Genomic DNA, 15,683 nt, shown 5'->3' with positions numbered 1-15,683 from the left:
TAAACAAAGAATCACACAACCTGTACCTCTGATAATTACATCATGGACTTTAAAGCAAAAGTTAGAAAACATGTTGAAACTGGCAACTATGCCATGAAACACTATCACTTTGAAATGTTTTTAAAGGTCTGGAGCCTACTGAGCTACAATATATGACCTCATCATTTTGTATCATGAATTAATATACATACCTTCTGCTCTATAAGCTGTTCTGTCTCATAATTCAGGATTGGTCTGAGGCCATGCTGGTCCACTGAGGCATGAGGATCCAGACTGAAGTTCAGGCTGATGTAAATGGGGGACAGTTTATCCCGAAACTCATCTTCAGCCTTTAACAGAGAAAGATGTGTAAGTAATTGCTGTGAATGACTCTAATTTATGCGTTGCATGCTGCTCCAAAAATTTATAAAACTTTGTCTGGTGTATAAATGTCTGTTCTCAATATTCTGAAACAAGCTGAAACTTCCGATGAGGGGCAAAAGCTGGTTAGAAATCTGTCATCAGGGTAGGAATTCCCAGACTTTTAGTGCACATTATTGTGAAACCCTCTTCAAAGTAAATGTAGAAGAAAAAAGTTGCCACATTATATGAAATCAAAAGCAGATGTTACAGCAGCCATTGGTCTAGATGTAGGATTTAGTCTGTTTGAAGCTTCTCAAAGATGTGACATGAATTCTGTTTAAGCAGCCACAATGCTGCAGCCCCTGAGAGGAGGAAGTGGTGTACAAACAGATAAGTGTTGACTGACAGGTGAGTAGATGGCTGGCAGTTTGTACTCAAGCCATCTCTTACCCTGTCAAAGAGCAAAGTGCTCTGATCGTTATGTCCTTACAGTGAACATCTACACACATGTGACTTAAGTGTTTTTACCAGGCGTTCACTTTGATCAGGTCACCACTGAGTGATGAGAAGATTGGTACTGTACTAGTTTCACCTCAAAAAGCACTTCAAACAGCAACTTCAAACCCTGTATATTAGGAAATGACTTTAACCTCTCTCCTGGCAGCCAGTTAATTACATTCACCTGGTGCTGCAGGTGCAACATAATCTCTGATTAGATGGCTCAAATGAAAGCCAGCAGGGCTCTGGCTCCGAGGGCCAGGATTAGGAACCAGAAAATTTGTCAAAGATATAAAAGGAATGGTCTTGAATGATTAACCGGAGAAATAGCTTGTGTACAATACTTTTAAACATACACTATGACATGTTTTGCCGTTAGGGGTCTCTCAATCAAATAATGACAAATACTGAGCAATGCTGTCGTTGCAGTCTCTCCTAGATTTCACTTGGCTGGGATTCCTTCGGTGTTCATTGTTCAGGAGGTTTTTACCAGTAGCCAAATTAACCACAGATGCCTTTTCCTCGCCAAAACAAATGGACCAGGTTATTAAAACCAGTAAATACACTGAATAAAGCAGTTTCATGTTAAAAATCAGTATTTCTCCGATGCTGTTCAGCATGGCAAGAGCTGGATCCAAGCTGCCACAACATTCGCTCATCTTGTTTCTCTGATAACTCAAGATCCAGATGGCATGACTAAAATACTTCATCTGGTTAAAAACATATAGTTAACAACAACCAAGATCTAAAAAGTTTATCATAAAAATGTGGCTTAACTATATAAAGGCAGGCTATCACTATCATGACACATGCGCAAAGGAGATATGAAGCCACTGACAGGCAACGGTGACCAAATGACACAGACAGTGTCCTCAATTAAAATTACAGATTTCTCTGGGTTTTAACAATGTTGGAAACATTTAAGATAATGTAAGTACACAACTCCACAAAAATATATTACATTGGTCTTGTCATTTTTATACATTTTAACAGAGAAAAGTCAGATCTGTTTTTGTTTTCCTCTTTACGTGGCAGCATGGGTTTAGAGTTAGCGTTTGACAGAGATTAAACTGAAACTTGAAAAGACAGACCCGCAGATAGATCTTGGTGTCACGACACAAGCGTTCTCCGTTTGCCAGGCTGAAGGTCGTCAGCATACTGGGCTGCTGGTTATCAAGGAACAGAGTCCTCCTGATGGACTCCTTCTGGTTCTGCTTCACACTGTCCAACTGAACCTCCACCACAAAGCCTTGAAAATATACACATATGAGCACACACATGCACAAGGTAAGAAAACAGTGAACATGCACATTGTCTGTACATCTACATGGCTGTATTAAACACAAGAATGCAAGTAAATGTATGCGTAGGCACATATTTGCACAGACAAATTATATGCATGCAAATGCGCGCACACACAGTGGTAAACATTATTATGGTAAAGCAATTATTTTGATCATTGTACAGTATACAAAAAGAGGGCATTGCTGCAGCCCACATGACAACAACTATGGAGAGAACACAGACAATGCACACTGGTGCACCTAAAATAAACACACACACACTTTTCTAAACTGCCCGAGCCCACCAAGTTACCCTGTGTTTACATGATTGTTCTTTTATCTTGATCTTAACTGCCAAATTGACCACATTGAAGTCCAGCATACTTGTGGCTACACAAAGAAAGCAAGGTAATAGGGACCATCTGTGTGTGTGTGTGTGTGTGTGTGTGTGTGTGTGTGTGTGTTTGTGTGTGTGCCTCACCTAGATGAGAGGGGAGGTGCTTCCCATTAGCCAGCAGGCAGAAACCGATGCTGACACTGGAGGTTGGACACAGACAGAAATATGGAAAAAAAAAATTAGCACTGATCTGATGCAGATGTGTTTACAGTGATCTGAGATATCTCTGTATACAGTTTCTAATTTAAATGTATAGTCTTCAGGATTTTCATAAAATCAAACCCCATGTTTGATAGCCTACTATTTATGGTCAACGTTTTTCCTGCATTAGCCATTTTAATGCATTTACACTAAGTCATAATCTCTCTACATAGTAGTTTTTATTGGTACTGGCGGAGTCCGCCATTCCCAGATAGAGATGAAGTAAGGGGGGAAGTTCCTTCCCCTCTGGTGGACCACCATGGGACCTTATTTCAGAAAAAAATACGTATGGTAATTAATGGAGAGCCATGAACTACAAATATGATGTAGATCAATTTAAAAGATAACTTTGCAAGTCAAGAAAATAACTTTTTCTTTTGCTGAAGCTATAATCCCTGTGTTTTGCCTGTGAGTTTCGTACCAGAATACTCACACAGGCAACAGGTGTTGCTCATTCTTTCACTTCCCAGTTGATAGAAAGACCAGGAGTTGCTGGATAAAATACATCTGGTAAGATAAGATTACATTTGTGCATGGACTATAGCTAAGTAAGTTAGCAATCTAGCTAGCTGGCTTGCTAACGGGTGTTGCTCATTCTTATGCTAGCTAGCTTGCTAACTAGCTAGTGTTGGTGATGTATATTGTGTGGAAAAAGATATAGTTCACTGAGCGGTTTCATACAAAAATAAATGGTTATACAACAAACGGCAACTTTCTTGACTTGAAAAATTATCTTTTAACTTGACAAACATCAAATGTGTAATTTGTGGCACGATTCAAACGGACATAAAAAAAAAAAACGTCTGTCTCTCTGTGTTGACTACTGTACATATCTTTGACAAAATAGGGTCCCATGGGAGACACCAAAAGGGGAGGGACTTTCCTTCTCTTTTGCCTGCCAAAGCATGAGGGATTCACAGGAAGACAATGCAGCATGTTATTCAGCATTGTCATTTTATCTCACTGAAATCAGCCTCAGTCTTTAAATCCGAAATCTTACAGATTTTAGCCCTGGTTAATTTGTAAAGTATCAAACGTTTAAACAAATCATTAGACACATAACAATAATAAAATGTTATGTAGTCGTATAAACGCCTACATGAAAGGAGGCTCCACCACATGCTGCGTAAGAAATCTCATAAATTGCAAACAATATCTCATTTATTTCGAGAAAGTTACAAGCTTTTTCCAACCTTTTCAACGTTAATCACTCAATGCTCTCCACCAATTCATCTTTCCATAGTACTACTCCACCTTTCTCCCACTTCCCCTTCTCTACTCCCTTCATCCCCTTTTTGTTACCATGGCAACAAAAAAACCAATAAACACAAAAACAAGACTTACTTGTATTACCTACAGGGCAGATACTAAAACACCCGCCAGTTTGGCAAATGCCTCTAACAGCAGTCTAAAAAGGTTCCACATTTAATACGATGGTTAAAGTGAACATGTGGAAAGAGCTTCATTGAGATTGAAAGCGGGTTGAATTTTCCTTTTTTTTTTCACTGGATCTAAGAATACTTAGTGCGTAGTCCAGAGCTGCTTGGACAGGAAACTGGCAAACATGAAGTCATTTGACATTCTCGTGAGGTAAAGTTTGGAAAGCCAAAGCTGAACTAAGACGTGTGTTACATAACATTTGCGAGACTTTTCCATGTTCTGTTATTGTCAGAGAGCTCTTTAACTACTCTTAAACTCTTAAGCTTTCAGTTAAATCATTAAAGATATTTCTGCTACAGTGACAAACACTGTATGTTGGATCAAACTGTGTATAATCTTCCTATTAAGATTTAAGTGGAGCTGAACTTTTCAAGGAAAATAGTTGATGTCCATACCAAGACACAGCAATGGTTTCCTTCCCTGTGATCAGCTCACAAGTCTTCTCCTCCTGGTTGAACATGGTCGGCTGCACTGTAAGAGACGCACTGGCACTCACTATTGGCCGAGCCCTGTTTGAAGAGACAGACCGTGAAAAAAATAAAAACAAAAAGAAGGGCCTTTATATTTGTTACTACATACCAGCATGCTTTGACATACCTATATAGAACTGCTTTATCTGCCCCAAAAGCACCAACAATCAGATCTGCAGGAAGGGAAAGTGTGTTAAATGAAGATATCAGACGCGAGGATAAAGTGTAACTGGACGCCTGGTGGCGGTAAATTTCCTGCAGTACCTGGGTAGCCGTTTTGATCCAGATCTCTGTTGCCTCGCAGGGCAAAGCCAAAATTGGCAGGGAAAGAGTTGGAAGCCCATTGGCCAGACAGAGTCTGAGTGGGTGTGTCCATCAGTCCTCCGACATGACCATTATAAATCAAAACCAATCCATGCTGGTCGTCTCCTCCATAGGGACAGCCAATGGCCATGTCTGAGTGTAAACAGCAACAACATACTATGTGAGGAATCATTGTTATAACCCATAAATGCATGTACATCTACATTTCATGTCTGTAGATGAAGCTGACATGCAGAGCAGCTTACAGTGAGTCCAGCACAATGTACTTTACTTCTTAGATCTGTCACAGGCCAGAGTAGGACTTGTGGTTTTGTGGGCCAGTAAAAACAGTCACTGATAATTTTATGGTGTTTTGCTTCTTTAGACTTTGGCTGAATACAAACTGAATAAAACACAGACTCTGTCAGTGAATCAGTGGGTGTTGCCAGGATGTCATTCACATTTAGAATAGTACCTGAGCTAGTTTCAACAAGGGCTGAAACATAAAAATCACTTTGCTCATCAAAAAAGTCTTTTATCAGATTTTTAAAAGGCAAAATATTTGATAGTTCCCACTTCTCCAATGCAAGGATTTGCTTTTCCTTGCTTTCCATCATTGTTAATTGAATAACTTTCTGTTTTCTCTCTTAAGTTCCCCATTAAGTAGCCATAACTTTGTTATAGAATAAACTATCAATTAGGGCTGCAAGTAACAAATACTTTCATAATCCAAGCTGATTATTTTCTTGATTCTTAATTATCCATTGTATCAATGAAATGTCAGACTAGAATTACTACCCTGTAGTTGCATGCCCCCACCAACCACTCAAGTTGCAGTTTACATCCATGTCTGTCCAGACTCCTATATAGCCATGACAGTAGAGAATTCTTTAAATATGAATGTTGCTGCAAAGAAGATACATATTCTAAAACACGAATGCTTCACACTCATCTTTAACCTGAGAGTTATGGCTTTGAGTAATGTCCAGAAAAGGGGGTCACAGTGACCTTTGACCACCAAAATCCAATCAGTGTATCCTTGTGTCCAAGAGGACGTTTGTGCCAAATTTGAAGAAATTCTATCAAAGTGTTCTTGAGATAAAGCATTCATGACAACGGGATGCACAGACAGACAACCCGAAAACTTGCCTCAAGCTATGGCTGTCACCGGCAGACGCATAAAATATGAACAGTTATATGAATGGAAAAACATAATACTAATCACTGGTATCCCATCTTTGCTGTTGTTATCCTACAGTTCAACACAGACTGTATGTAGCACACTTACCATTGAATCCATCCTGGTTGAGATCACCCAGAGGAGCCAGCGAGGTGCCAAACCGACTGAAGGCCTGTTGACCCAGTAGGTGGGACTGGCTTGGCTCCAGCAGCAGAGGACCTCTCTGAAGGTATACATACACTTTACCCAGCTCCTCCAGACGCCCAGTGAACCCTCGACGCATAAACATTGGGGCTCCAACCACCAGGTCATCCAAACTGGGGATTCCAGCAAAGGCAGAAGACAAATAATAGGGATGAAGACGGAAGGAGAAGGGGAATGATTGGGATAATGATATAGACACAAGGAAAAGAGAGATATTCAAACCAGATTTTGGGTCCAAAGTGTCTTATTTAGAAGTGACTTAACAGTCCTTCTGTCCTTTACTTAACAGTCCTTTTAATATGTCCCCTTAAGCAGCTTTAAGGTTACAAAAATCATCTTATTCTACACTGTCTGACAGTATTACAGTGTAGTCTTTATTAGTTTGTTTCAGCTTGTAATTGAACCCGTATGATGTTTACAGAGTTAAAATTTCAACCACATGACTCCTCAAAAAAGAAACATTTCTATATGTATCATTTTCTACAAATTTCCCCTTTATACAATTAGACATGATTGGTATCTGTGAAATGTACATAAAATAATGTTTAGCTACCGAACCAGTAGAGGCACATGGCTGCCCACCTTGAATCTGGGTTTGCCCGAGGTTGCCTCTTAACAGGAAGGTTTTCCTCGCCACTGTCAGCAGTGTGCTTTGCACATGGTGGTAATTTTTGGGTCTCTCTCTTAATTAAAAGAATGTGGTCTAGACAACCTGCTCTAGATGAAAAGTGTCCTGAGATAACTTTTGTTATGATTTGGTGCTATATAATTAAAATTGATTTGACGCAGCATGAGTGTGTAATAACCTTATTTTTAACAGTCTGTGGTAGTAACCAGTGGCATGGCAGTGGGGTTTTAGAGGTTTAAACTGAATCACAGATCACATTTGAAACGAGGAAGGAGCTATAAAAGTTAACTAATTAAAGAAAAGGGAATGTTTCCTGAAGTTGTGGATGTCTGAATAATGAAAGTGGCTAAATATTATGTGTATCCATCTGATACTTAATTAATAGCAATATAAAAAGACTGAATAGAAGCATGTATTGTATAAATACCAGTAAGCTTTTTCAAATCATATACACTTTAAATGGCTGCAAACACTGAGTTCAAACAGATGATAAACAGTCATATTTAAAGGCCACACTAATGCCTTAAAACTTTTTGTTTTAACTATGTGCCCCTGTCAGGGTTGGGGAAGTGAAATTAACCAAGGGAGAACTTTACAGACAGAATGAGAGTACAGAGTATTTTCAGAAATGTTCATGACACATTAGAGAGTGACAACTGAAGTGAAGCGTGGGAAACACCCAAAGAGTCCCACTGCTGTCTCTGTTTCAGTGACCTCATCCTTCACTTTTAGTCTCTTTTTTTTAGCTTACGTTTCTCTCCCTTCTCTGTCATTTCACCCCTTTTTTTTGCCATCAGCTGTCTCATCGTCACTCCATCCACTCACCCGTCGTTGTTGATGTCGGTGGCTGCCACTGCGTACCCAAAGTAGGACCCCATCTGTAAAGCATTACAAACAAGATCCTGTTAGCCTGTAATCACACCAGGGTGCATAGATCCCTTTCTTTTCTTTCATTTTCTTTCTCTCCTTTTTTCTTTCGTACCCTCCACTGCCACCCCCACAAGCTTTCCTCTTCGATCTCTCAATCCCACAATCCCCTGGGGTCTCCGCTTCTCCTTTTTCATGGAGCTCAGTGTTAGAGCTTCTGTAAGCTTGAGGAGAGGTAGGGGGTCTGAGGATCAGGGACTCAAAGTCCTTTAAACTCATTCAGATAGTGCTCATGGGGCTTGGGTTTTTCCGGTTTAATTTCATACCATGCATGATAAATTAGGGTCACCTTACATCCTTGGGTGACTCTTACTTCAAAGCAATTTGAGGCTACACAGAAATGAGTTTGGAGACCCCTGTGCAAAACAAGACTGAATACTAGTGTTGTCTTCCTGTAGCCTATTGCACATGCAAAACAGCTCATATCAACATAAATCACACTGAGGCTCAGGACAAAGTTCAAATTCACTGTGATACCCTATAGGAGCCCTGCTTCATCAGATACACTCACACTCTTAGAAATATGATCAACACTTCCTGTAGAGCTGAACCACCAGAAATGTTCATCTGACATGAAATGAGATCAGCAAGCTAAGAAACGCTGCCCTCAGATCAGTTTTCAGTCATCAGCTATCATTGATCAAATTCCCTCGATTCTCATATTACGGAAGTGACTTGAATTTTTATGAAAGTAGTTATACAGACGTATAAAAAGAACTGGATAAGTAGATTTTATTCCTATGAAAGTTGCTCAATGGCACATGAAGCCAAAAAAGTTTGATTTCTGTGGTGTAAAATTACCTTGATCATTGGGCCCATAGATCAAGTGCACTAGAGACTCTCGCCAGCCGAGTGGCTTACTTACAGTTTAGCCATCCACTATCTTGAATTGGGATAAAAAGATTTAATCATGCAGCTCTTCTAGACTTTCGAAATGTTATCAAAGCAAATTGATCAAATCCCAATAATTATATGAGTCATTTTGCTATAGACACAAGACAAAGAGAGATAAATGTATCCACTGATTTACAGATGGAACCCATGGCGCCACATGATTGACCCAGAGGTTGTAGGTCCATGGTTTGGCCACTATATGTCAAATTGGCTTCAAAGCCCAGTGCTGTTCCTGAGGGCATGAGTAGTAGTAGTTAAGCGTACAATACGTAATTTTTTTGGTCACCTGGGGGCAGTAGAAACAAGCTGTGAACACAACATTGCCTTCAACCTTTAGCTGATGTGGTGAACAAGGGGAGCTGCCAATTCAGGTGATAATTCTCTGTAGGTTCATCGCTACAAGTGACATTGTTTTCACATTTTTGCTTGAGTTATTATCATAAAAATATCAGTTATAGCCACTTTTTAAGTAGTTTTATCTAAAGGATTCAAGAGATAAATCTGATGCAACTGGGAGAATGTGCATCTTTTTTTATTCTTTTATTCTTCTTATATTCTTCATTATTTTTTTAGGAACTACGCTGACAAACATCTGGCAGGGGGACTACCAATGTAAATCAGCCCTTGGCTGCAATTGCGTGCATCTACATTTTCTTTTTCTTTCTTTAAAAGGAATGTTCATTGATGTACACTGTCCCTTCTTAAACAAATAAATTATTTAAATTAAATTAAATTAAATTAAATATTTGTCATACTAACAACAGCTCACATGACGTCCCCACAAAAACTGATCAGTAGACAGCCTTAGTTAGCAACTAGCTGGTGAACATAACGGGGCATTTAGCAACTAAAGCAGACAAAGTTGCAAAACTAAAAGCTAGCCAGTGAACTATCTACCATAAAGAGCCACATATTACCCCCAGGAGGTGGTAGAGACCAAAACAGAGCTTAAAGAGAGAGAATATCTGAAACAACTTCAATTGAATGCATTTCTCAGTGTAAATAAGCAACTGTTTGGTAATGCAATCTCCATATCAGCTTTATAGAGTCAAAAAATGTCAATGCTGTGTTAGCATGCCAAAAAACATTGTTAATGCAGCTTCAAATTTACCTAATTGTGCTTGCTAATTATGCTAACAGAAACCACTAAAATGATCAAAAGACAATAGGTGACCAAAGCTGTAAAAATTCAGTTCAGAATTCAAAACTGAGACACATACAGTTCATGATGCAACACTGTCTATGTCCAATGAAATTTTGATTGTGCCAGAAATTTTTATTATATACAACCTCTGCAAAGTGTACACTATATACTAATGGAAAACAATTTTTAATTAATATACACAAACCTAATATATTGTTACATGTAATAATACGGGACTATTGACCAGCATCTAAAAGGTTTAACTAAGAAAAGATTTATAGATAAAATACCCAAAAAATACCCTAAAAATCAAGATACTACTTTCTAAAAATCCTAAAACCCAGCAGGACCAGAACAGTCTGGCTTATTTATTTGCTTTGCCCATAATAGTCTGATACCTCCAGAGATATTACAGAGAGCTACCTTGGTATAAACAAAATGTCAAATATCTGATGCTTGGCACAGAGGGATGCCGTATGCTGTAAAGCACTCTGAGGCAAATTCTGATTTGTGATATTGGGCTTTATAAATAAAATTGAATTGAATTGAATTCATATTGTCCTCTATATACCATCATATCGCTCAACCTAAGTATAAAGTCTGTGATTTGGATATATCACAGGTCAATAAGCAAATTTAACATGGTTCAACAGAGATGATACTGTTTCCTGACATAACAAATGACAAAATTTGTGGTTTTATTCTTCAAACAACAGGGCCTCTTGCACAAAGACCCTCTGGTGTGTTTTTGCAGCTGACTTTGACTTCACGGTCCAAACACCCACAGAGGGACCAGCATTCGCCCACAGAGAGCAGACAGTCAGTCAGCCAGGAGTTCACCACAGATCACTCTCACTATGACTTAACAGTTTACTCAACGCCGTCCGTCCTGAGACTGACACCTCTGAGTAGGCACTAATGACCTCCCACACTGAAGACACTCTCACACACAAACACACTTTCCCATGTGCTCTCCGTGATCTCATGCTCTTACACCTTGCAAAATCTACACAGTGAGGTCACAAAAAAAGTAACCGATTGGTCAACTTCCCCCATGATGTAGCTGGAATGTCCCAACTTAAAGGATAGGTCCACTTTTTTAAGTTTGTCTAAGTAAGGGGCATCGGTAGCGTAATGGATAGTGCCGGTGCAACTTGTACAGAGGCATTGCCTTGCTGCAGCGGCCGCAGGTTCTGTTCTGGCTTGCGGCCCTTTGGTGCGTGTCAGTCCCCACTCTCTCTCTGTCTCCCCATTTCACTCACCGTCCTGTCCATTAAAGGCAAAAAGCCCACAAAAATAATACTTAAAAAAAATTTTTTGCCTCAGTAAGGAGGTTTGTTTGAGTTTTTGGTCTGTGTCATTGCTCCTCCTGTCCATGCTGACAATAAATAAAACCTACCTACTCACTAAAGATATTTCAATGGAAGTGGTGGGGGACAAAGTCCATAGTCCTCATTTTGTGTAAAAATTTGTTTTAAAGTTCAACAAAAGCTAATATGAAGCTTCAGCAGTCTGAGTTAGACAAACCAGGGGGGACTTCCAAAGCTAGAGTCACATTAGTGCTAAATCCCCACTTTGTTTTACTGCCTGTTTTCTGCATCTCAGTAAGCACTTAAGGTTTCCATCCACCAGTTTTTTTGCGCATTTGCAATTGAAAACATAAGCGGAGACACCGTAAGTTACAAAAACACAGTAAATATTGCAAAAGACACTTGCCTGAGGTGGAAAAGATGGTATATCGATAAAAACAGGAGCAAAGTGCAATGGAAACAGACTTGGCAAATAAATCCTGATGTACAGTACATGAAGCATGAAACCAGAAATGGTGGCAGAGTGGGGCAACAAGGAGACTGTAACCTTACTCAGATAAATACCTGAACCAAACAAAAATGACATATTTCCATCATATTTTCTGCTTGACTTGTACGGTTTTAAGAATGTCACCTTACAGCATTCTCTTCTTCCGCAATGTTTTAATGGCACCAAAGTACAGAGTTGATGTCTACGTGCCCAACCACTAATATTCACATGACAGTAGTGGATAAAAAAAAATGCACATTAATTTGTCATTTGTTTGCCAACTTCCTGGAAATTTGGTTAAAATTTGCACTACATTTGGATGGAAACCTAACTTCTGTCTGTGGAAGTACAAAGAGGGAAGCTGTTTACATGCACATTAATGTTTCTCTATTATTCTGAATATAACAATATTCTAAATTTGATACGGGTTATGTAAATAGCATATTTCATTCAGATTTTCCAATTAGGCCTTTTTCGAAATGTATAATTTTCTAAATAAGACATGCAGGATTTGCCAGGATTTGGGTCTTAATAACATTCTTTGCACATATAGGCAGCCCATTCAGAATATGCGTCTCAGTTAGGGTTTATACAAACGTTTAAGACACACAACCTCTTTCTTGTTTACAGTCAGCTCTGTGTATTGGATACCTTGTACACAAACTAACCAGCCAACACTTTGTGGTAGAGATGCATGCCCAAAAGAAAAGCCCACATTTCTTGTCTGAAGAAGAAACACACTTACTTTTAAGCATTATAAAAGACTTGGGTATCAACAGATTTTTGGATATGTGGAAATATTGGAATGCCGACCTTTTCAAGAAGGTGATTAAAGGAATGAAATAGGTGGGGTGTGTTCACACGGTCAAACAAGTCCACTACCATTGAGTAAACTTTGAAAAAATCCTGGCAGAAGAAACAGCCTTTCCACTTTTCCATATTTTGATGTGATAAACGACACGTTAGGGCATGTTAACTGGAGCATGGATGACTGCATGTAAACAGAAACACTAGTGGAATATTCATTTCATTAGCCGTGTAAACAGCTTAGTAGGAATATTGCAGAATAAGGGCAATAAACTTTTTTTCTGGGCATGTAAACATAGTGTAACTTGAAAGTATACCCACTTCATTTAACAAACAGCTGGAGCCTCATATTAGTTTCAGCTGAACTTCAGAGAGCTGTGTGGGAGCAGTGTGGGAGTTAGCGACATTTAGTTTTAAAAATAATTCATCTGTGGGTTATATTTTAAGAAATATGACGGAAAGCTCAACACATGTCTGACTCACCAACACTGCCACTCTACGGTACTTCCCATTTCAAAAGCACATGCTGAATCAATACAGTAACAACATGAACTCTATCCTGGGTTGTGTTTCTGGGTTTGATTTACAGCTCTTAGAAACCATGAGCTGTGTATACTGTAAGCCGGACCTCTGACCCCTGGTATAGGCCTCCTCTCCACAGGGCAAATTCCTTCATCTTCAGCCGTCCTTTATACATGCTACTTTAATGTGTACCCACATATGAAGATAGTGGTCAGGCTCTTATAGACAACCCCCAGCCAGATGTGCACATACCTGTTCCCCTGTCAAGTTGAGCAGAGACTTCAGATCACTTCCATTTAATATGGACACCTATGTTGAAATGGACAAAAGTCATTATCTGAGTTTACTGCACGTATACTCTTTCATGTTTTTCAGACTATTTGCAATGTAAAATGAAAATGTGGGGACTCCTTACTACACCATACAGCATGAGTCCTTTTGGAACTCCTGTGATGAAATCTGCAACGAGCAAAGCAAGGGGCAAAGGATTAGGAGCTGAAACAACACTGTTTACACTCTTAACAGATTTACTTTTTGATTCTTTGGGTCTCTAAATGTTTTTACTTCCTGAAAAAAAACGTAATAATCATTTTCCATAATAACACAATCATGTATGTCGAGACTGGGCAGTTAAACATTAGACAGACCCTGTACTCAGCCATGCATTTTGGCTCTCTGCACTGTAAATATGACCCTCACCTTCCATATCATCCCCACTGAACTCGCCACCAGCCACAGAGTACCCTGTAGGAGAAATGAAGATTAAAGATCGAGTGAGGAAATAGTACATACAATTAAAGGTTAAATGTTACATCACTGAAATTAAAAGTTAGCTAATTCTATCAGCTAACTTTAAACCTCAGATCCAAATTAATGACGTACTGTCAATTTTGCTACTTAAAGCAATACCTCACCCACAAAATGGTCAAACTAACCCTGTGTTATGTGTAATGCCTGAAGTATGGAGAATCCAAATCAGAGAAAATTCTTGATGAACTGAAGTAAAGGGGGGCCACGTTCAACAACAGTAAACCTATATCAAAACATCTGTTAACAACTCTCACACAACTCATGCAGTCTGATCCATTTATCCATTTGAAGGCGTAGTATTTCCCAAAAATGCATTTCCGCTAAAACCTTGATATTTAAAAACATCTGCATAAACAGTCTCCAACATGGACGAGTAGCGCACCTTGGAAAGCGCATGCGTTTAATGTCTGCTCAATGAAAGACACAAGCAGGCTTTAAATGCATGCACTTGTCCAGGCACACTGCTTGTATACGGAAGTGTTTTAATAGTAACATTTTTGCAAAAATGCATGTGTTTGGGAAGTACTGAGCATGTGACTGGATAAATATGACTTGGATTATACTGCACCAGTTAAGTGCGAACGGATAATTTGATGTAGTTCTGCTTTATATGCTTTAAATTAACTTGTGCAATAACTCTAACGTCATATAACATTTCTTTTTATACTGATATTTAAACATATATTTGTACCAGGGGGCACATTATATACATAATCTTTAATTTTTCTTATTTCCATTGTGTATCTCAGCTTATAGTCTATTACAGTACATATGTATAATAACAAGTCTGTATAATATCAGTATATCATATATCATATCATTACTGTATATATTCTGTTTATGTCTATTATCTATTTTTGCCACTTTATCTGTGTATATTTGATAGGTTATTATATATACAGTACAGGCCAAAAGTTTGGACACACCTTCTCATTCAATGCGTTTTCTTTATTTTCATGACTATTTACATTGTAGATTCTCACTGAAGGCATCAAAACTATGAATGAACACATGTGGAGTTATGTACTTAACAGAAAAAGGTGAAATAACTGAAAACATGTTTTATATTCTAGTTTCTTCAAAATAGCCACCCTTTGCTCTGATTACTGCTTTGCACACTCTTGGCATTCTCTCCATGAGCTTCAAGAAGTAGTCACCTGAAATGGTTTCCACTTCATAGGTGTGCCTTATCAGGGTTAATTAGTGGAATTTCTTGCTTTATCAATGGGGTTGGGACCATCAGTTGTGTTGTGCAGAAGTCAGGTTAATACACAGCCGACAGCCCTATTGGACAACTGTTAAAATTCATATTATGGCAAGAACCAATCAGCTAACTAAAGAAAAACGAGTGGCCATCATTACTTTAAGAAATGAAGGTCAGTCAGTCCGGAAAATTGCAAAAACTTTAAATGTGTCCCCAAGTGGAGTCGCAAAAACCATCAAGCGCTACAACGAAACTGGCACACATGAGGACCGACCCAGGAAAGGAAGACCAAGAGTCATCTCTGCTTCTGAGGATAAGTTCATCCGAGTCACCAGCCTCAGAAATGGCAAGTTAACAGCAGCTCAGATCAGAGACCAGATGAATGCCACACAGAGTTCTAGCAGCAGACCCATCTCTAGAACAACTGTTAAGAGGAGACTGCGCGAATCAGGCCTTCATGGTCAAATAGCTGCTAGGAAACCACTGCTAAGGAGAGGCAACAAGCAGAAGAGATTTGTTTGGGCCAAGAAACACAAGGAGTGGACATTAGACCAGTGGAAATCTGTGCTTTGGTCTGATGAGTCCAAATTTGAGATCTTTGGTTCCAACCGCCATGTCTTTGTGAGACG

General features: G+C 39.1%; 1 protein-coding gene across 1 annotated transcript in view; it reads right to left on the bottom strand.

Moving 5' to 3' along the window:
- The window catches only part of LOC117257472 (integrin alpha-5-like), a 59,867-nt gene that overhangs the window by 24,099 nt on the left and 20,085 nt on the right, over window positions 1-15,683 (bottom strand). The window contains exons 8-18 of the mRNA XM_033627696.2: window positions 13,740-13,784; window positions 13,456-13,499; window positions 13,293-13,349; window positions 7,772-7,824; window positions 6,223-6,431; window positions 4,896-5,087; window positions 4,759-4,804; window positions 4,557-4,670; window positions 2,605-2,660; window positions 1,932-2,089; window positions 192-329 (exon numbers count right to left, since the gene is read on the bottom strand). Of these exons, the coding sequence (XP_033483587.1) occupies window positions 192-329; window positions 1,932-2,089; window positions 2,605-2,660; window positions 4,557-4,670; window positions 4,759-4,804; window positions 4,896-5,087; window positions 6,223-6,431; window positions 7,772-7,824; window positions 13,293-13,349; window positions 13,456-13,499; window positions 13,740-13,784 (1,112 nt within the window). The remainder of the gene's footprint in view (window positions 1-191; window positions 330-1,931; window positions 2,090-2,604; window positions 2,661-4,556; window positions 4,671-4,758; window positions 4,805-4,895; window positions 5,088-6,222; window positions 6,432-7,771; window positions 7,825-13,292; window positions 13,350-13,455; window positions 13,500-13,739; window positions 13,785-15,683) is intronic.

The sequence above is a fragment of the Epinephelus lanceolatus genome, chromosome 1 (genome assembly GCF_041903045.1).
Source record: "Epinephelus lanceolatus isolate andai-2023 chromosome 1, ASM4190304v1, whole genome shotgun sequence".
NCBI classification, from domain to species: domain Eukaryota; kingdom Metazoa; phylum Chordata; class Actinopteri; order Perciformes; family Serranidae; genus Epinephelus; species Epinephelus lanceolatus.
The sequence above is the reverse complement of the archived record's forward strand: the minus strand, read 5'-3'. Positions and strand labels throughout refer to the sequence as shown.